The sequence below is a fragment of the Ambystoma mexicanum genome, chromosome 11, assembly GCF_040938575.1.
Source record: "Ambystoma mexicanum isolate Mex_15411 chromosome 11, UKY_AmexF1_1, whole genome shotgun sequence".
In the NCBI taxonomy this organism is placed as follows: domain Eukaryota; kingdom Metazoa; phylum Chordata; class Amphibia; order Caudata; family Ambystomatidae; genus Ambystoma; species Ambystoma mexicanum.
This window is the reverse complement of record NC_090934.1, coordinates 36,410,123-36,431,917: the sequence shown is the minus strand read 5'-3', so window position 1 is coordinate 36,431,917 and position 21,795 is coordinate 36,410,123. Positions and strand designations below refer to the sequence as shown.

At 54.3% G+C, this 21,795-nt stretch overlaps 1 protein-coding gene across 4 annotated transcripts in view; it reads right to left on the bottom strand.

Moving 5' to 3' along the window:
• LOC138503040 (myotubularin-related protein 9-like) overlaps positions 1–21,795 on the bottom strand; it is a 564,386-nt gene that overhangs the window by 89,910 nt on the left and 452,681 nt on the right. For all 4 annotated transcript variants that reach the window (XM_069622476.1, XM_069622479.1, XM_069622478.1 and 1 more), the window contains 4 exons: positions 15,656–15,781; positions 15,331–15,504; positions 10,319–10,536; positions 8,874–9,035 (listed from right to left, as the gene is read on the bottom strand). In XM_069622476.1, the coding sequence (XP_069478577.1) occupies positions 8,874–9,035; positions 10,319–10,536; positions 15,331–15,504; positions 15,656–15,781 (680 nt within the window). The remainder of the gene's footprint in view (positions 1–8,873; positions 9,036–10,318; positions 10,537–15,330; positions 15,505–15,655; positions 15,782–21,795) is intronic.

The window sequence follows — 21,795 nt, the reverse complement described above, 5'->3', positions numbered from 1 at the left end:
GTGACGGTCGCTATAGGTGCCTTGCTGTTTTGCTCTCCTGCGCCCTGAAGCCTGATGCACTGGAATTTTCTTCATACCTCCTTCGGAAGCTGGGAAAAAGCAACTGTTCCGTCACAGACGATCGTTCTACCCCACAACTGCTGAGAGCCAGAGCACCACTAAACTTCAGGACTCGAACCTACTAGCGACCTCGACTAAACTGGCAATGTTTGGTCCAGACTGTGCCGAGGGTCGGTGGGTACTTACATCACTTACTGGTGGCCCTCTGGCACAACTGATCACTTTTACGCACGAATACCCCTTAAAAGGTATTCAAAGTTGGCTGGGTTAGCCTGCGCTCCCTAGCTATTCTCGCCTTTTGAAAACTGCTCTGCCGTCAAGGGCAGATCCTACTCGAATAGTGGGAACCAATTCTTCATCGCCTTAAGCCCCTTCCTGACCTGCAAAAGCCCTCCCAAGAAGCCCCGATTTTAGTGCTGTTTGTGTGATAGTGCGGTTTTACATATAGCTATACTGTTGAGCACAAGGCTCCCCTCTTTTTAGGGCTGGACTCCAAAGTTAGGGAACGATTCTGAAGAAATGCTTAATGCGCCTAGTGTGTTAACTCAACCCTCTCTTCACAGGTTGTGGATGTGTGTTTCTTCTGTGTCGCATTAGGAAACTAAAGTTTACTAGTGTCTATTGATCTGGCGAACAATAAATGTATAGATATTTTTCATATACACTTGTCTAAGAGTAATCTGTGGTTTGTTGCTGTGTGTGCTCATTGTGGGCCTCCAATTACTCTCACCTCTCCTGAGACTTAGTCTTGACCACCTGCCAAGCTACCTAGATTGGTCGGGCTTGTCCAGAAGGCTCCACTGTTTCACTAAACCGAGGGTGACCTCCTAAACTTCGGGCTTGTCCAGAAGGCTCCCCTGTTTAACTAAACCAGGGGTGATCTCCTAAACGTCTGGCCACCAGGCCAGAGTTTAGAAATCCACCTTAACACATGGCAAAACATTTGCACGTGCACCAGTTGGTAAATGTTGGCATTAGAGGCATTAGAGAGTGTATGTGGCCAGGAACCACAAGCTGTATGATTCGAGTGACTTGACATATGCCAGATCTTGGTACAATGACCAACACAAGGTATGGGTTACCTATTAAACTCATGTGCAAGTAATAATGAAATTGCAGTAGTAACTTTCCTCAAAGATTCTAATTGTGCACGCCAATTACAGAGGATTCTGTCAATTTTAGCGCACAAGATAGGACGCAACTGGGATACTGGATCTCACAGGATATAACCCATGTGATACCAGTTCTCACAGGACAGAACCCCAGCGTGCTACTGGGTCTCACAGGAAGGGACCCACAGAAACCTTGGGTCTCACAAGATAAGATGGAACAGGGATACTGGATCTCACAGGATACAACCCATGTGATACCAGTTCTCACAGGACAGAACCCCAGAGTGATACCTGGTCTCACAGGAAAGGACCCCACAGAAACCCTGGGTCTCAAGGGATAGGACTCAACAGGGATACTGGATCACACAGGACATAACCTGTGTGATAACAGTTCTCACAGGACAGAACCTTAGAAGGATACCGGGTCTCACAGGAAGGGACCCCACAGAAACCCTGGGTCTCACAGGATAGGACGCAACAGGGATACTGGATCTCAGAGTATATAACCTATGTGATACCAGTTCTCACAGGACAGAACCCCAGAGTGATGCCGGGTCTCACAGGAAGGGACCCCACAGAAACCCTGGGTCTCACAGGACCTGACACAACGGGGATACTGGATTTCACAGGATATAACCCATGTGATACCAGTTCTCACAGGACAGAACCCCAGAGTGAAACCGGGTCCCACAGGAAGGGACCCGACAGAAACCCTGGGTCTCACAGGATATGACACAACAGGGATACTGGATTTCACAGGATACAACCCATGTGATACCAGTTCTAGAAGGACAGAACCCCAGAGTGATACCGGGTCTCACAGGAAGAGACCCCACAGAAACCCTGGGTCTCAAGGGATAGCACGCAACAGGGATACTGGATCACACAGGATATAACCCGTGTGATACCAGTTCTCACAGGACAGAACCTCAGATGGATACCGGGTCTCACATAAGGGACCCCACAGAAACCCTGGGTCTCACAGGATACGATGCAACAGGGATATTGGATCTCACCAGACATAACCCATGTGATACCAGTTCTCACAGGACAGAACCCCAGAGTGATACCGGGTCTCACAGGAAGGGACCCCACAGAAACCCTGGGTCTCACAAGATAGAACACAACGGGGATACTGAATCTCACAGGACAGAACTCTGGAGTGATACCTGGTCTCACAGGAAGGGACCCCACAGAAACCCTGGGTCTCACAGGATATGACACAACAGGGATACTGGATTTCACAGGATATATGATATGATATGATATGGCATTTGTAACGCGCCTATACACAGGTGTTTCAAGGCGCGACGAGGCGGGGAGGGGAGGAACAAGGGGAGACAGACAACGATCCTACTAGGCCAGGTGTCATTCAGATTGCGCAAGTGCAGGGGTGGGGGAGGGGGAAAGGTGCAAGGGGAAGGGGAGGGGGGGAAGTGCAGTACAAGGTAAGTGGCGTAAAGTAATAAATAAATAGGGCCAGCTGGTGGCAAGTGCAAGGTAAGTGCAGAACAAGTGCTGGGAAAGGGGGGGGGGCTGTAGGGATACAGAGACAGTCCCGCAGTGCAGAGGGGTTCCAGGGCATCAGTGCAAGTGGAGAGTGGCTGGGCCCAGGACCGAGGCCGTTAAGAGTGGTCCAGTTGCAGAATCAGTGCAGTTTCAGTGAAGAATATTAGCTGTTCAGCAGGGGAGAGGGAGAGAGAAAGCAGAAGCAAAGAGGAAGGTTTTGAGGTGCTTCCAGAACCGGAGATGGTTCTCCTCGAGTTTCAGGGAGGCAGGAAGGCTGTTCCAGAGGGAGGCCCCTGCCGCGGAGAGAGATCTACCCCCAGCTTGTTGCTTCGAGAAGCGGCTGACCCTGAGGGAGTTGGAGGCGGATGAGCGAAGGGCTCGGGAAGGAAGATATTTGGGAAGAGAGAGTTGAAGGTATTTAGGACCCAGGCCCCAGAAGGCCTTGTGGACAATGCAGAGGGTTTTGAACTTTATCCTCGCAGCCACTGGGAGCCAGTGTAGAGATTTCAGTCCTGGAGAGATACGGTCCCTGGGCTTGAGGCCAAGGACAAGTCTCGCAGTTCTGTTCTGGACGAGTTGCAGAGGGCGGAGAGTGGAGGCAGGCAGATTAAGATAGAGGCTGTTACAGTAATCCAGCTTCGAGAAACCAGGGCTCGGGAGACAGTGAGCTTCTGGGGGAAGGAGAGGAAGGGAAGAATACCTCTGAGGAGGTGCAGCTGGTAGTGTGACTTCTTAGAGACGTCAGAAATATGAGGAGAGAAGGAGAGTGTGGAGTCGAAGATGACCCCAAGGTTTTTTGCCTTGCAGGTAGGAGCAGGGAGGGGGCCAAGGGAGGCAGGCCAGAGAGCTGCAGGGAAGGAGGGAGTGGGTGTACCGATGGGTAGAATCTCAGTCTTACTGGCATTAAGGCAGAGGTCATTGGCGGCACACCATTCCTGGATAGCAGACAGACAGTCAGAGATGAGGGAAGGAGAGGGGGAGGCTGAGGGTAGCCTGAAAATGAGCTGGGTATCGTCCGCATAGTACTGGAAATTAGGGCAGGAGCGGCGATGCGGTGGGCAAGGAGTGCCAGATACTGGTTGAACAGCCAGGGAGAGAGATTAGATCCCTGGGGGACACCACAGGTGGAGAAAAAGATGTCGGAGAGGAAGGGCACCAGTTGGACCTGGGAGGGTCGATTTGAAAGGAAAGAGGTTAGCCACGCCAGAGCCTGACCAGTGATACCCAGGTTTTCACTGAGACGGTTGAGTAGGATAGCATGGTTGACAGTGTCAAAGGCAGAGGAGAGATCGAGCAGAATGAGAACACACGGAGTGTTGGAATCAAGGTTCAAGAGCAGGTCTTCACGGATGTTCAGGAGAGCAGTTTCCGTGCTTCTGGCAGCTCTGAAGCCAGATTGATGGTCATGAAGACTACCAACAGATTCAGCATGGAGGTTAAGCTGGGAGATGGCCAGTTTCTCCAGGAGCTTGCCCAGGAAGGGAGTGATGGAGATAGGGCGATAGTTAGCCGGGCAGGAGGGGTCGGAAGAGGGTTTCTTGAGAAGAGGGTGCACAAGGGAGTGCTTGAGGGGGGAAGGGAAGACTCCAGAGGCGAAGGAGTGGTTGCAAAAGTTAGCCAGGGCAGGAGCCAGGGAGTCGATGTGGTCCTTGATAGTTTTGGAGGAACAGGGGTGAACCTGTTTAGACGAGACTTTCATAGATCGGACTTGTCTGGAAACCTCGTCAGCAGAGAAAAGTGGAAAAGCAGAGAAAGAGGGAGGAGGGGTGACTGCAGAAGGGCAAGAGGAAGAGGCGGGGAGGGAGGGAGGTGAAAGGAGGAGAGCGAGGACAGGATGTCCTGAGTTTTAGAGATGAAGTGAGAGGCCGGTGCAGTGCAGAGGGCCTGGGAGGGGACAGGAGAGGTAGAGACTGCAGCAGGGTTGGCAAGCTCCTTGCAGATTTTAAAGAGTTCGGCGGAGTTGTTAGATGCCGCAGAGATGCGGGCTTGGATAAGGGCTCTCTTCTTGGTGAGAACGGAGAGACGGTATTGCCTTTGGAGCAGGCGACAGGCCAGTTTGTCAGAGGATGAACATGAAGCACGCCATTTCCTCTCGGCAACCCTGCACTTGGGTTTAAGGGTGACGAGATCCGAGTCATACCAGGAGTTACATTTGGCTTTGGGCTTCAGGCGGATTCTCATGACGGGGGCAAGGATATCAAGAGTAACAGATATAGCAGAGTGGAGCATGGAGAGGGCTGTGTCAGGGTGGGAGTCAGCCGAAGGGGCAAGGGGGGGGCGAGAAGGTAGCAGCGAAAGCCTCAACTGACACACGCTTCATGGGTCGGATGACCGAGAAGGTGGGTGGCAGTGAAGAGGGTGGCTTTGCCTGTGGAGTAGGGAGGGTGAGGTGGGAGGATAGGAGAAAGTGATCACTCCAGGAGAGAGGAGTGGAGAGAGGGACGGAGAGGGGAAGGTCAGAAGAGATCAGAGCATCAAGAGTGTGCCCAGCAGAATGAGTAGGCCCAGACGGGAGAATAGAGAGTGAGAGAGAGTCGCAGAGGTCACGAAAGAGACCAGTGGGGGGACTGGAGGCATCCAGGTGGATGTTGAAGTCGCCAAGTAAGAGGAGTTGAGTGGTTGAGGACAGGAGTGAGGAGGAGAGGTCAGCCCACTCAGAGAGGAAGGAGGAAATTTGACCAGGTGGCCGATAGATAGTAGCCACGGTAAGGGAATGGCTCGGAGAGAGAGAGAGTCGGCAGACAAGACATTCAAAAGAGGAGTAGGTCTGCGTAGGAGTGACAGTGGCAGGAATCCACTCAGGGAAGATAAGGGCTACACCCCCCCCGCACGGTTAGGCCTGGGCATGGAGATGATCTTGTAACCGTCAGGTAGGAGTGTGTCAAAGCTGGTGGCAGAGCTGGCAGTGAACCAAGTCTCAGTGAGACTGAGGACGTCGAGGTCCAGTTCCTCAAGAAGGTGACAGATATCAGAGGAGATCATTGATGGCAGAGCGAGAATTTAGAGTGGCAATGTGGAGAAGGTTGCCCTCCTTGAAGAACTTCCGGGGAGGGGTACAGATCAGAGGTACGCCCTGCGGAGGTGAAGAAGAAGGAGGTGAAGAGGGAGTGCGAGAGGGGGCAGGGAGGGAGGGTAGAGGCAAGGTAGCCAAGGATAGAGGAGGGGGGACAGCAGGAGAGGAGAGGAAGTTGATGAGGCGTGGGAAGCGTCTATCAAAGAGGTGAAGGTTGGCCTGAGGGCCTTGGACCAAGATGGTCCCATTAGCGTAGGCATTAATGATGGCCTTAGAGGAGCGGAAGGGGGCCAATAGGACATCCCAACGGGTGCCACCATTAATGGGAGAAGAGGAAAAAGGAGAGAGCACAGAGACCATATGAAGGGTCCATAGGTCAGGCGAAGGCACGAAAAAGAGGATGTCAGTGAGAGTTTCCTTGGAGCAGGCACTAGTGTAGGTGTCAGCGATAGGGAGGCCTGGGTTGGAGACCAGGATGTCCTTTTTAAACTTTTTCCTACCAGATTTAGTGAAGAGAGCAGGATAGTCAATGGAGAAGCAGTTAGAGAAGATAGGTGAGACGGAGAGCACCATGGAGTAGGAGGGAGGGGGGGGAGACAGACGAAACGAGAGTACGCAGACAGGAAGTGAGCGGCAAGCACAAGTTACCACAATTAGAGCAAACAAACAGTAATGCGTATTAGGTACCGGGCCACCTAAGTTTGAGAATCCTGCGAGGGGAGAAAAAACACCCTAGTTTTCCCACAGTTCAGAGCAAACAGTAATGCGTATTAGGTACCGGGCCACCTAAGTTTGAAAAACCTGCGAGGGGAGAAAAACACCCTAGTTTACCACAGTTCAGAACAAACAGTAATGCGTATTAGGTACCGTGCCACCTAAGTTTGAGAATCCTGTGAGGGGAGAAAAAACACCCTAGTTTTCCCACAGTTCAGAGAAAACAGTAATGCGTATTAGGTACCGGGCCACCTAAGTTTGAGAATCCTGCGAGGGGAGAAAAACACCCTAGTTTTCCCACAGTTCAGAGCAAACAGTAATGCGTATTAGGTACCGGGCCACCTAAGTTTGAGAATCCTGCGAGGGGAGAAAAAACACCCTAGTTTACCTCAACTGTGAATACAGTGAGGCAAGGCCCCATGCGGATGTAACCAGGAGTAGGAGGGGTGGGCCGGGGAACGGAGAACAGGTGGAACTGGCGCCTGGCGTCCCCTGCGGACACCTGCAGACACACAGGGAGCCGCACTGTAGGAGTCGCCCTTGGCCTGGGGCTGCCCAGGAGGGGGGAGGTTATAGGCAGAGGGAGAGGAAGGGGGGGAGTGGGCGGGCAGGGAGGCGGGGAGGGAGAGGAGTACCAGGAAGTGGGAGGGGGGAGCAGGAGCAGGCCAAGCACCGCGCTCAGAGCGCGAAAAGCAATTATTATATATTTTACAATCAAAAACACTCACGGAGGCCCAGGCAGGGCTTCCCAGGCCTGCTGTTCCCCTTGGGCTACCGGCGACCGCTCTCCACGCTCAGCTAAAGAAAGATCTCACAGGATATAACCCATGTGATACCAGTTCTCACAGGACAGAACCCCAGAGTGATACCGGGTCTCACAGGAAGGGAGCCCCCAGAGAAACCCTTGGTCTCAAAGGATAAGACGCAACTTGGATACTAGATCTCACAGGACAGAACCCCAGAGTGATACCTGGTCTCACAGGAAGGAACCCCACAGAAACCCTGGGTCTCACAGGATATGACACAACAGGGATACTGTATTTCACAGGATATAACCCATGTGATACTAGTTCTCACAGGAAAGAACCCCAGAGTGATACCTGGTCTCACAGGAAGGAACCCCACAGAAACCCTGGGTCTCACAGGATATGACACAACAGGGATACTGTATTTCACAGGATATAACCCGTGTGATACCAGTTCTCACAGGACAGAACCTCAGATGGATACCGGGTCTCACAGGAAGGGACCCCACAGAAACCATGGGTCTCACAGGATAGGACGCAACAGGGATACTGGATCTCACAGTATATAACCTATGTGATACCAGTTCTCACAGGACAGAACCCCAGAGTGATACCGGGTCTCACAGGAAGGGACCCCACAGAAACCCTGGGTCTCACAAGATAGAACGCAATAGGATTACTGGATCTCACAGGATATAACCCTTGTGATACCATATCTCACAGGACAGAACCCCATAGTGATACCTGGTCTCACAGGAAGGGACCCCACGGAAACCCTGGGTCTCACAGTATAGGACGCAACAGGGTTACTAGATCTCACAGGACAGAACCCGAGAATGATACTGGGTCTCACAGGAAGGGACCCCACAGAAACCCTGGGTCTCACAGGATAGGACGCAACAGGGATACTGCATCTCACCAGATGTAACCCATGTGATACCAGTTCTCACAAGACGGAACCCGGGTCTCACAGGAAGGAACGCCACAGAAACACTGGGTCTCACAGGATAGGACACAACAGGCATACTGGATCTCACAGGATGTAACCCATGTGATACCAGTTCTCACAGGACAGAACCCCAGAGTGATACCTGGTCTCACAGGAAGGGGCCCCACAGAAACCCTTGGTCTCAAAGGATAGGACGCAACAGGGATACTAGATCTCACAGGACAGAACCCCAGAGTGATACCTGGTCTCACAGGAAGGGACCCCACAGAAACCCTGGGTCTCACAGGATAGCCCCCTGCCCAACACTAGAGTGACAATGAATCTCACAGGACAGGACCCCCCTGTGACACTGTTTCTCGCATGATAGCACCCCCGACCCCAACCCTAGAGTGATAATGGATCTCACAGGACAGGACAGGACCCCACTTGGCACTGGGTGTCGCAGGATAACGCCCCCCGCCCCCTCACCCCTGAGTGATAATGGATCTCACAGGACAGGACCCCACTGTGACACTGGGTCTCACAGAATAGCACCCCACACAGATCCTGGGTCTCGCAAGGCAAAACCCCAGTGATAACAAATCTCACAAGACCCCACCGTGACACTGGGCCTCGCAGGACCCCAGAACGATGTCTGGTCTAAGAGGAACGGACCACACAGCGAGACCTGCTCAGGGATGTGTGCAGAGCCTCAGAATGACTGCACAGGTATATGGGGGCATGACATAAGGCCCTAGCACTCAGGTGCAGGGGCAGTCGCTCGGGCTTACCTCTCCATGCATTGCGCGGCCATGCAGGCGGTGCTCAGCGCCTCCTTCACATGTGACAGCCACTTGCAGCCCTCCAGCCTGCTCAGCCAGCGGTCCACGGTGAGAGAGGGGTCGTTGCAGGCCTCCACCAGCCGGACGAAGCTGTCCTGCAGCACACGGCCCCTGTGGGGTGGGAGAGACAGCAGGTCACTGCACACATCTGCACTGTTCAGCGTGCACTGAATGTGTACACGTTTGCCATTAACTCAGGACACCATGTTCTGCCAGGGTGCCATGCTGTGCCCATGTGCCATACGAAAATGCTTGCCATTATGCCAAGCGTTCATGCTGTGCCAGGGTGCCATGCTGTGCCCATGTGTCATACGAACATGCTTGCTATTATGCCAAGCTTTAATGATGTGCCAGGGTGCCATACTGTGCCAGGGTGCCATACGAAAATGCTTGCTATTATGCCAAGCTTTCATGCTGTGCCAGGGTGCCATGCTGTGCCCATGTGCCATAGGAAAATGCTGGCTATTATGCCAAGCGTTCATGCTGTGCCAGGGTGCGATGCTGTGCCCATGTGCCATACGAAAATGCTTGCCATTAAGCCAAGCGTTCATGCTGTGCCAGGGTGCCATGCTGTGCCCATGTGCCATACGAAAATGCTTGCCATTATGCCAAGCTTTCATGCTGTGCCAGGGTGCCATGCTGTGCCCATGTGCCATACGAAAATGCTTGCTTTTATGCCAAGCTTTCATGCTGTGCCAGGGTGCCATGCTGTGCCCATGTGCCATACGAAAATGCTTGCCATTATGCCAAGCGTTCATGCTGTGCCAGGGTGCCATGCTGTGCCCATGTGTCATACGAAAATGCTTGCTATTATGCCAAGCGTTCATGCTGTGCCAGGGTGCCATGCTGTGCCCATGTGCCATACGAAAATGCTTTCATGATGTGCCAGGGTGTCGTGCGAAAATACTTCCCATTATGTCAGGGTTGTTAAATCGGGGTTCCATGCAGTATGGGGCTTATGTCGGGGTCCATTGCATTGTGTGGTGTTCATGATTGCAGGGTGTTTTGCTGTCGGGCAGTTGCTGTGGGGTGCTGGTATGTGAGGGTGCAGCACGCCATGGTGCCACGCAGTGCCTGTGTGCAATGCCAGAGGCCAGCTGCTAAATTGGGGTTCCCTGCTGCAAGGGGTACATTGCTCTTTGGGTGGTTTTGTGGGAGGGTGGTATACTGTAGAAGGGTTGGTGTGGGACTGCTGGTATGTGAGGGTGCAGCACGCCATGGTGCCATGCAGTGCCAGCGTGCAATGCCTCAGGCTAGCTGCAAGGGGTTCATTGTTGCTTGGGTGGTTTTGTGGCAGGGTGGTGTACTGCAGGGGAGTTGCTGAGGGGGTGCTGGGATGTGAGGGTCCGGATATGCAAGTGCTGTGCGAGGGGGCTTCGCCCGGGCCGGGTTACCTCTCCAGGGGTCGGTGCAGCCTCCTCCACTGTGGGTAGTTCCCTTTGGACTCGAAGCCCCCGCCCAGCATGCGGGCCTGCTTCGCCGTCTGCGCCGTGCGCGTGTCAATGATGAAGCCTCGCTCCCCGCCCTCCAGCACAGCGCCAAGAAGCATCTCATCCTCATGGCAGCGCTTGACGTTGGGGCCGGTTTGCGGCTGCGCACTGCGTAGCATCACCTGGAAGGCACAGGGTGGAAGAGTAGCCAGCTGGTCAGAACATCTTCTACTGATCAGGCGCCCCCTTGCTGCTGCCAGGCCCCACCCACAGGGGCAGAGCCCGGCCTAGACGATGTCTAGGGGCCCAGACACGTGACGCGGGCACCAGACATGCACACAGGGCAGACGTGCAGCGCCATACACAGAGGGCCGCTTACCACTTCCAGTGGATTTGATGGACGTGTGTTTGAGGTGTGTGCGGTTCAGTTCTGCTCAGTATTGCCTTCCACTAGCAATGCAGACCTCGGAGGCGGCGCACAGACTGCCTCGCTGCCTTACAGTATCCTGGAGCCAAGAGGCGCACGGTGGAGTCATTCATTCTTTCATTCCTAAGGTCAACAGATGGCCCCATGCCATCCAGACCACCATACCCGATGCCATCCGGGCCACCATGCCCCATCTCACCACAGGCACAATTCCCCATGTCACCAGGGCCACCATGGCCCAAATCACCACGGCCACCATGCCCCATGTCACCACGGCCACCATGCCCCAACTCACCACAGGCACCATGCCACATGTTACCATGGCCACCATCCCCATCTCACCAGTGCCACCATGCCCCATCTTACCAGGGCCACCATGCCCCATGTCACCAGGGACACCATGCCCCATGTCACCAGGGCCACCATGCCGCATCTTACCAGGGCCACCATGCCCCATGTCACCAGGGCCACCATGCCCCACCTCACCACAGGCACAATTCCCCATCTCACCAGGGCCACCATGGCCCAAATCACCACGGCCACCATGCCCCATGTCACCACGGCCACCATGCCCCAACTCACCAGTGCAACCACGCCCCATCTCACCAGAGCAAGCATGCCCCATCTCATCACGGCCCCCATGCCCCATCTCACCAGGGCCACCATGCCCTTTCTCACCACGGCCACTATGCCCCATCTCACCAGGGCCACCACGCCCCATTTCACCAGGGCCACCATGCCTCATCTCACCACGGCCACCATGCCCCATCTCACCAGGGCCACCATGTTGCATCTCACCATGGCCATCATGCCCCAACTGACCAGGGCCACTATGCCCCATCTCACCCGGGCCACCATGCCCCAACTCAGCGGGACCATGATGCTCCATCTCACCAGGGCCATCATGCCCCAACTCACCACAGGCACCATGCCACATGTCACCATGGCCACCATCCCCATCTCACCAGTGCCACCATGCCCCATCTTACCAGGGACACCATGCCCCATGTCACCAGGGCCACCATGCCCCATCTCACCACAGGCACAATTCCCCATCTCACCACGGCCACCATGGCCCAAATCACCACGGCCACCATGCCCCGTCACCACGGCCACCATGCCCCAACTCACCAGTGCCACCACGCCCCATCTCACCAGAGCAAGCATGCCCCATCTCATCACGGCCCCCATGCCCCATCTCACCAGGGCCACCATGCCCTTTCTCACCACGGCCACCATGCCCCATCTCACCAGGGCCACCATGCCCCATTTCACCAGGGCCACCACGCCTCATCTCACCACGGCCACCATGCCCCATCTCACCAGGGCCACCATGTTGCATCTCACCATGGCCATCATGCCCCAACTGACCAGGGCCACTATGCCCCATCTCACCAGGGCCACCATGCCCCAACTCACCAGGGCCACCATGCCCCATCTCACCAGAGCAAGCATGCCCCATCTCATCACGGCCCCCATGCCCCATCTCACCAGGGCCACCATGCCCTTTCTCACCACGGCCACCATGCCCCATCTCACCAGGGCCACCATGCCCCATTTCACCAGGGCCACCACGCCTCATCTCACCACGGCCACCATGCCCCATCTCACCAGGGCCACCATGCCCCATCTCACCAGGGCCACCATGCCCCATCTCACCAGGGCCACCACGCCCCATCTCACCAGAGCAACCATGCCCCATCTCACCAGCACCACCATGTCCCATCTCAGCAGTGCCACCCTCCCCATGTCACCAGGGCCACCGTGCCCCATCTCACCAGGGCCACTGTGCCCCAACTCACCAGAGCAACCGTGCCCCAATCCACCAGGGCCACCATGCCCCATGTCACCAGGGACACCATCCCCCATCTCACCACAGGCACAATTCCCCATCTCACCAGGGCCACCATGTTGCATCTCACCATGGCCATCATGCCCCAACTGACCAGGGCCACTATGCCCCATCTCACCAGGGCCACCATGCCCCAACTCAACAGGGCCACCACGCCCCATCTCACCAGAGCAACCATGCCCCATCTCATCACGGCCACCACGCCCCATCTCACCAGGGCCACCACGCCCCATCTCACCAGAGCAACCATGCCCTTTCTCACCACGGCCCCCATGCCCCATCTCACCAGGGCCACCATGCCCTTTCTCACCACGGCCACCATGCCCCATCTCACCAGGGCCACCATGCCCCATCTCACCAGGGCCACCCTCCCCATCTCACCAGAGCAACCATGCCCCATCTCACCAGCACCACCATGTCCCATTTCAGCAGTGCCACCCTCCCCATGTCACCAGGGCCACCATGCCCCATCTAACCAGGGCCACTGTGCCCCAACTCACCAGAGCAACCGTTCCCCAATTCACCAGGGCCACCATGCCCCATCTCACCAGGGCCACCATGCCTCATCTCACCAGGGCCACCATGCCCCAACTCATCAGGGCCACCATGCCCAATCTCACCACGGGCTCCATTCCCCATGTCATCTGGGCATCATTCCCCATCTCATCCTGGCCACCATATCCCAGTCTTGTTCCAATTACTCATCCATTGCATTATGGGAGTTGCAGTCTTGGGTCACTTCAACTGAACCAAATTTGACTAAAGCAAAAGCAAAGCCCAGGCCTGGGAATGGGCATCACCAGTGAACCAAAGTCATCTGGGTAACGTTGTACCCCATCCCCTAAAAAGTAGAGCCTTTCTCTGTCTCTTTCCAGCTTGGACAAGACTGGGAATCCCTTCAACCCAGAACTTTTCCCTAGAGATATATGATATGATGAGTTATTAATAATGTGCCTGTACACAAGTGTATCTAGGTAGACAAGACACAGTAGGGAGACATATGGAGGACGAAACAAAACTATCTTACTAGGCCTTGTGTCATTCAGATTGTGCAAGTGTGGGGGGGGAGAGGAGAAGTGCCAGGGGTAGGGAGAAGAGAATTGCGGTCAGGGCAGCAGTTGCTGAGTAAGTGCAGCCAGGGGAGCCAGCTAGGGAGGTGTAAAAAGGGGTGGGGGGATGGTAGGGTTACAGATACAGCCCCTAAGTGTGCACATGCCCGGGGCAGGTCGTGGAGGAAGCCTGGTGCCCTTGAGTTTAGAGGGTAGCCAGGTGACCAGCTAGCGCAGCAGACAGGTGGTCAGCAAGGGAGAGTAAGAGAGAAAGCAGAAGTGAAAAGGAAGGTCTTGAGCTCCTTCTGGAACCTTAGATGGTCCTGCTCGAGTTTGAGAGCGGCAGGGAGGCCATTCCAGAGAGAGGCCCCTGCGAAGGAGAGAGGTCTACCCCCCACTCTCTGCCTAGAGAAGCATCTGACCCTCACAGAGTTAGAGGTGGCTGAGCGAAGGGCTCGGGAAGGTAGATGTTCGTGGAGAGAGTGTTGGATGTAGTGCGGGCCCTGGCCCCAGACAGCCTTGTGGACAATGCAGAGGGTCTTGAACTTAATGCTTGCAGCCACCGGGAGCCAGTGGAGAGATTTCAGGGCTGGAAAGATACGATCCCTGGGCTTGAGGACAAGGACAAGTCTTGCAGTCCTGTTCTGGATTAGTTGAAGAGGGCGGAGAGTAGAGGAAGGCAGGTTGAGAAAGAGGCAGTTGCAGTAGCCACGCGTAGAGAGAACCAGTGCTCTGGAGATGCTGAGCTTCTGGGGGAAAGTGACAAAAGGAAGAATACCTCTGAGGAGGTGCAGCTGATAGTGAGACTTCTTCGTGAGCTTTGTGATGTGAAGGGAGAAGGAGAGAGTGGAGTCGAACATGACCGCAAGGTATTTTGCCTCGCAGGAAGGCGCAGGGAGAGGGCCCAAGGAGGTGGGCCAGAGTGAAAGAGGGAAATCGGGAGCAGGGGTCCCAATGAGGAGGATTTCTGTCTTGCTGGCATTGAGGCAGAGGTCGTTGGAGACACACCAATGCTGAATTGTGGAGAGACAGGAATGAGCAAGAGAGGAGACAGGGGAGCCTGAAGGAGCGCTGAGTGTCATCCGCATAACAATGAAAGTTAGAGGAGAAGGTAGAGATGAGATGGGCTAAAGAGGCCACGTAGAGGTTGAAAAGCCAGGGAGAGAGGTTGGATCCCTGGGGAACACCCCATGTGGAGAGAGAGGTGGCGGTGAGAAAGGACCACAGTTGGACCCGAGAGGGATGGTCCAGGAGGAAGGAAGTCAACCAAGCGAGGGCCTGATCGATGATGGCCAGATTCTCACAGAGACGATTGAGCAGGATGGCGTGGTTGACCATTTCGAAAGCAGAGGAAAGATCAAGGAGGATGAGGACAGAAGGAATGCTAGAATCAAGGTCAGAGAGCGGTCTCCGTGGCTCTGGCTGCTCTGTCTTTATTGATAAGGAATTCCCAGGGCAAGGTCAGATTATTCCCCAGTAAGAGAAGCCTTCCCTTACTCTACAGCTGCCCCACTGGATAAACCCATACTGGTATATGGCCACTCTACCAAGACAGCCAATGCGTGTACCCTCACCCCACAGTTCTGTTGAAAAGATAACGTTTGTTAGACTATTGAGCTGAGGTTGGGGACATGCAGATGGTACTCACAGTGCCGTTCTTTCGATGGTAATAGCTGAGAGTTGGGAATCTGCCCCCCTGGCGGAACTTGGCGCTCTTCTTCAGCGCTTCGTCGTCCATGGATCTAGGCACTATGGCGCCAGGCGGGTAACTCGCACACACTGCGAAATCGTCATTCACTTCACTCCATCGCCATGCGTCAGTCTGGGGAGTGGAAGGAGGGTGGTAAATCTCTAGGAATATAAGCAGCACACGGTGGCGAAGATGTGAACATACGCCTGCCCCCTGCAGACCCACTCCATCCACCCCTGGCAGGAGATTTCCCTGTGTTGCTCTGCCAGCTGCTGGTACTCACATCTGCCAGGATCTGCTGGTAGTAGCCCTGCAGGGGGTAGAGGTGCCAGCCCTCGTCCAGTCTCCTGCCCCCGGGCCGGAAGAAGAAGGGGTAGCTCAGCGTGACAGACTCCAAGGAGGACAAGGCCTGCGGAAAGAGGACACCCGTGCTTAGTCTCCGTGGGCTGCAACTTGGAGTGGGCAGGGTCCCCCCCACACAGCTAAGGTTGAGTGGGAGTAGCACGCGTCAGGTGTGCTCATTAAAGCAGGTCTTTTCGCAATAAGAAGGTCATTTCAATCAATCCACTTTACTCTCTGTTTACTCTCTTCCTCCATCTTGCGACAATGAAAAGTAGTACTCAGACCAACACTACTACTAAACCAGCAGTGATCTCAAGCATAAAGTGAACAAGGCACCCTGTAATGAGATTCGCAGAGAATGCAGACTTTGGGAGACCGGGGCACTCTGGGAACTGAAGCACAGGGGTGCGTGAGTGAAGGGTCGTGTAAACAAGTGCAAGAGAATAGTCTTTAGGATATGATATTGGGTCTTAAATGCCACTAGAGCCCATAGAACGAGGGCAGGGGCACAGAACCACGTATATGCACCTTTTTATCGTTCTACAGATGCCCGACAGCACTGAGTTGGGTTTCTGGCCGCTTCCAGCTGCATGTAGTGCGATGCGGCGCGGCAATGCTGAAGCAAGCCGTAGTGTGCGAGTAAGGGTGGCATTCCAGAGTTGGCGTTGTAGAAGTGAGAAGAACAGGGGGCACAGGGTGAGAGATCAGGGGGTGACCAAGTTAAACAGACCACCCTGTGATAGAGTTATGGCTTGAAGAGGTGACCTTTCTAGATTGTGCTTTACCTTCCCTGCTATGCCCTTTGTATGTAATCTAGATGTGGCTCCCGCAACATGAGGTGACCTTTCTAGATTGTGCTTTGCCTTCCCTGCTATGCCCTTTGTATGTAATCTAGATGTACCTCCCGCAACATGAGGTGACCTTTCTAGATTGTGCTTTGCCTTCCCTGCTATGCCCTTTGTATGTAATCTAGATGTAGCTCCCGCAACATGAGGTGACCTTTCTAGATTGTGCTTTACCTTCCCTGCTATGCCCTTGGTATGTAATCTAGATGTAGCTCCCGCAACAAGAGGTGACCTTTCTAGATTGTGCTTTACCTTCCCTGCTATGCCCTTGGTATGTAATCTAGATGTAGCTCCCGCAACAAGAGGTGACCTTTCTAGATTGTGCTTTACCTTCCCTGCTATGCCCTTGGTATGTAATCTAGATGTAGCTCCCGCAACAAGAGGTGACCTTTCTAGATTGTGCTTTACCTTCCCTGCTATGCCCTTGGTATGTAATCTAGATGTAGCTCCCGCAACAAGAGGTGACCTTTCTAGATTGTGCTTTACCTTCCCTGCTATGCCCTTGGTATGTAATCTAGATGTAGCTCCCGCAACAAGAGGTGACCTTTCTAGATTGTGCTTTACCTTCCCTGCTATGCCCTTGGTATGTAATCTAGATGTAGCTCCCGCAACAAGAGGTGACCTTTCTAGATTGTGCTTTACCTTCCCTGCTATGCCCTTGGTATGTAATCTAGATGTAGCTCCCGCAACAAGAGGTGACCTTTCTAGATTGTGCTTTACCTTCCCTGCTATGCCCTTGGTATGTAATCTAGATGTAGCTCCCGCAACAAGAGGTGACCTTTCTAGATTGTGCTTTACCTTCCCTACTATGCCCTTGGTATGTAATCTAGATGTAGCTCCCGCAACAAGAAGTGACCTTTCTAGATTGTGCTTTACCTTCCCTACTATGCCCTTGGTATGTAATCTAGATGTAGCTCCCGCAACAAGAGGTGACCTTTCTAGATTGTGCTTTGCCTTCCCTACTATGCCCTTGGTATGTAATCTAGATGTGGCTCCCCGCAACATGAGGTGACCTTTCTAGATTGTGCTTTACCTTCCCTACTATGCCCTTGGTATGTAATCTAGATGTAGCTCCCGCAACAAGAGGTGACCTTTCTAGATTGTGCTTTGCCTTCCCTACTATGCCCTTTGTATGTAATCTAGATGTGGCTCCCGCAACAAGAGGTGACCTTTCTAGATTGTGCTTTGCCTTCCCTACTATGCCCTTGGTATGTAATCTAGATGTGGCTCACGGCAACATGAGGTGACCTTTCTAGATTGTGCTTTGCCTTCCCTACTATGCCCTTGGCATGTAATCTAGATGTGGCTCCCCGCAACATGAGGTGACCTTTCTAGATTGTGCTTTGCCTTCCCTACTATGCCCTTGGCATGTAATCTAGATGTGGCTCCCCGCAACATGAGGTGACCTTTCTAGATCGTGCTTTGCCTTCCCTACTATGCCCTTGGTATGTAATCTAGACAAAGCTCCCCGCAACATGAGGTGACCTTTCTAGATTGTGCTTTGCCTTCCCTACTATGCCCTTGGCATGTAATCTAGATGTGGCTCCCCGCAACATGAGGTGACCTTTCTAGATTGTGCTTTGCCTTCCCTACTATGCCCTTGGCATGTAATCTAGATGTGGCTCCCCGCAACATGAGGTGACCTTTCTAGATTGTGCTTTGCCTTCCCTACTATGCCCTTGGTATGTAATCTAGACAAAGCTCCCCGCAACATGAGGTGAGCTCTTCTGAGAGTGGATGCACTCTTGATGTATGCCGATATTTTTACTTCAGTAAATTGTTATCGCAAGCACTTATCTGTAACCACATTCTTAAGTCTAAAGCGCCTAGGTGCACCTGGGCTTTGTGTGCTATATAAATGTCAAATAAGGGGAGACCAGAACCAGGAGCCACATGGCCCCTGAACCATGGCAAGAGCCAGTTTGAGGGGTGTGGGGGGGGGGGAGTGGGTAGTCATTAAAAAAGGAGACCACTTGGGTACAAGGATAAACAGCAAGGGCATGCCATGGAATGAACACGAAGACACCCCTTGGGAAAGAGGGGGAAGCTGCAAGGTGTTGCTCCAGTAGGGGTGTGTCTGATGGCTACTGAGTGCCAGCGGATGGGCCATCTTTTGGTTCATCTGCCAAGGCCAAGTAAAGAGGTGGAAAGGGTGCCTAAAACTGTTGAATTGAAAGGTTTTTAAAGAGGCCGCTTCTCCCCTCCCATTCCGTCCTATGCATATATATGCCATCCCGCTTCTCCCCTTTCCCCCTATGCATATATGTGCCATCCCGCTTCTCCCCTCCCCTCCTATGCATATATATATATGCCATCCCGCTTCTCCCCTCCCATGCATATATGTGCCATCCCGCTTCTCCCCTTTCCCCCTATGCATATATGTGCCATCCCGCTTCTCCCCTTTCCCCCTATGCATATATGTGCCATCCCGCTTCTCCCCTCCCCTCCTATGCATATATGTGCCATCCCCCTTCTCCCCTCCCCTCCTATGCATATATGTGCCATCCTGCTTCTCCCCTCCCCTCCTATGCATATATGTGCCATCCCGCTTCTCCCCTCCCCTCCTATGCATATATGTGCCAACCCGCTTCTCCCCTCCCCTCCCCTGCATATATGTGCCAACCCGCTTCTCCCCTCCCCTCCCCTGCATATATGTGCCAACCTGCTTCTCCCCTCCCCTCCTCTGCATATATGTGCCATCCCGCTTCGCCCCTCCACTCATATGCATAAATTTGCCATCCTGCTTCTCCCCTCCCCTCCCATGCTTATATGTGCCATCCCGCTTCTCCCCTCCCCTCCTATGCATATATATGCCCTCCCACTTCTCCCCTCCCCTCCTATGCATATATGTGCCATCCTGCTTCTCCCCTCCTATGCATATATGTGCCATCCCGCTTCTCACCTTTCCCCCTATGCATATATGTGCCATCCCGCTTCTCCCCTTTCCCCCTCTGCATATATATGCCATCTCGCGTGTCCCCTCTCCTCCTATGCGTATACATGCCATCCCGCTTCTGCCCTCTCCTACCTCCTTCCTGCCTGACATTCTTGCTCCCTTGTCCAAATCTCTCAAACCAGGGCCCTCTTTGATCATGAACCCTGACTGCCACACTTCATCAACATCCCTGACTGCCACACTTCATCAACACCCCTGACTGCCACACTTCATCAACACCCCTGACTGCCACACTTCATCAATGCCCATGACTGCCACACTTCATCAATGCCCATGACTCCCACACTTCATCAAAACCCCTGACTGCCACACTTCATCAACGCCCCTGACTGCCACACTTCATCAACGCCCATGACTGCCGCACTTCATCAACACACCCCTGACTGCCACACTTCATCAACGCCCATGACTGCCACACTTCAACACCCCTGACTGCCACACTTCATCTACACCCGACTGCCACACTTCATCTACACCCCTGACTGCCACACTTCATCTACACCCCTGACTGCCACACTTCATCTACACCCGACTGCCACACTTCATCTACACCCCTGACTGCCACACTTCATCTACACCCCTGACTGCCACACTTCATCTACACCCGACTGCCACACTTCATCTACACCCCAGACTGCCACACGTCATCTACACCCCTGACTGCCACACTTCATCTACACCCGACTGCCACACTTCATCTACCCCCCCGACTGCCACACTTCATCTACACCCCTGAATGCCACACTTCATCTACACCCCTGACTGCCACACTTCATCTACACCCCTGACTGCCACACTTCATCTACAGCACTGCTTCTCGTTTTAATCTCCTCAACATTCTGAACATTTATCAATTTCATACCGCTCTACGGGAATTCTACTCTCCACTCCCCTGCTCAGCAACCTTGACTTCTGCTCGTGCCTACTCCTGGGCTGGGCCTTCCTCCCTCTAGACCAGTGATCTTCAAACTGTGGGCCCCAGGCATGTGCGGGGGTGAGGCTCTTTCAAGTAGGAAGATGGTAACTGTGTCTAGTAGAAGATATAAGTCGTTCTGGCATCTGGTGGGGGGTCATGGGCGGGGGCAATAGTTCTTGCTCAGGGGTGGGTGGCACAGCTTAAAATGTTGGCATACCACTGCTCTAGAAAAACTCCTTAACATGGCTAACCACACTCTCTAAAACCTACACAGACCCTTCCCCACTTCCACCCACAGGTGGGCTCTCCATGGTCTCACCCCTCAGTACCTGTCCAATTGTACCTCAGTTCCCGCTTCCTCTGCACTCAGCCTCACTGTCCCGTGCCGCCCCTGGCATCCCCTCGCTTCCACGCCTTCTCCTTACCTGCCCCGCCTCTGCACTCAGCCTCACTGTCCACAACCGTCCCTGGCATCCCCTCGCTTCCACGCGTTCTCCTTACCTGCCCCGCCTCTGCACTCAGCCTCACTGTCCCGTGCCGCCCCTGGCATCCTCTCTCTTCCACGCGTTATCCTTACCTGCCCCGCCTCTGCACTCATCCTCACTGTCCCGTGGCGACCCTGGCATCCCCTCGCTTCCACGCGTTCTCCTTACCTGCCCCGCCTCTGCACTCAGCCTCACTGTCCCGTGCCGCCCCTGGCATCCTCTCGCTTCCATGCCTTCTCCTTACCTGCCCCGCCTCTGCACTCACCCTCACTGTCCCGTGCCGCCCCTGGCATCCTCCCGCTTCCACGCCTTCTCCTTACCTGCCCCGCCTCTGCACTCAGCCTCACTGTCCACAACCATCCCTGGCATCCTCTCGCTTCCACGCGTTCTCCTTACCTGCCCCGCCTCTGCTCTCAGCCTCACTGTCCCGTGCCGTCCCTGGCATCCTCTCGCTTCCACGCCTTCTCCTTACCTGCCCCGCCTCTGCACTCATCCTCAAAGTCCCGTGCCGTTCCTGGCATCCTCTCGCTTCCACGCGTTCTCCTTACCTGCCCCGCCTCTGCACTCAGCCTCACTGTCCCGTGCCGTCCCTGGCATCCTCTCGCTTCCACGCCTTCTCCTTACCCGCCCCGCCTCTGCACTCAGCCTCACTGTCCCGTGCCGTTCCTGGCATCCTCTCGCTTCCACGCCTTCTCCTTACCCGCCCCGCCTCTGCACTCAGCCTCACTGTCCCGTGCCGTTCCTGGCATCCTCTCGCTTCCACGCCTTCTGCTTACCTGCCCCGCCTCTGCACTCAGCCTCACTGTCCTGTGCCGTCCCTGGCATCCTCTCGCTTCCACGCCTTCTCCTTACCCGCCCCGCCTCTGCACTCAGCCTCAC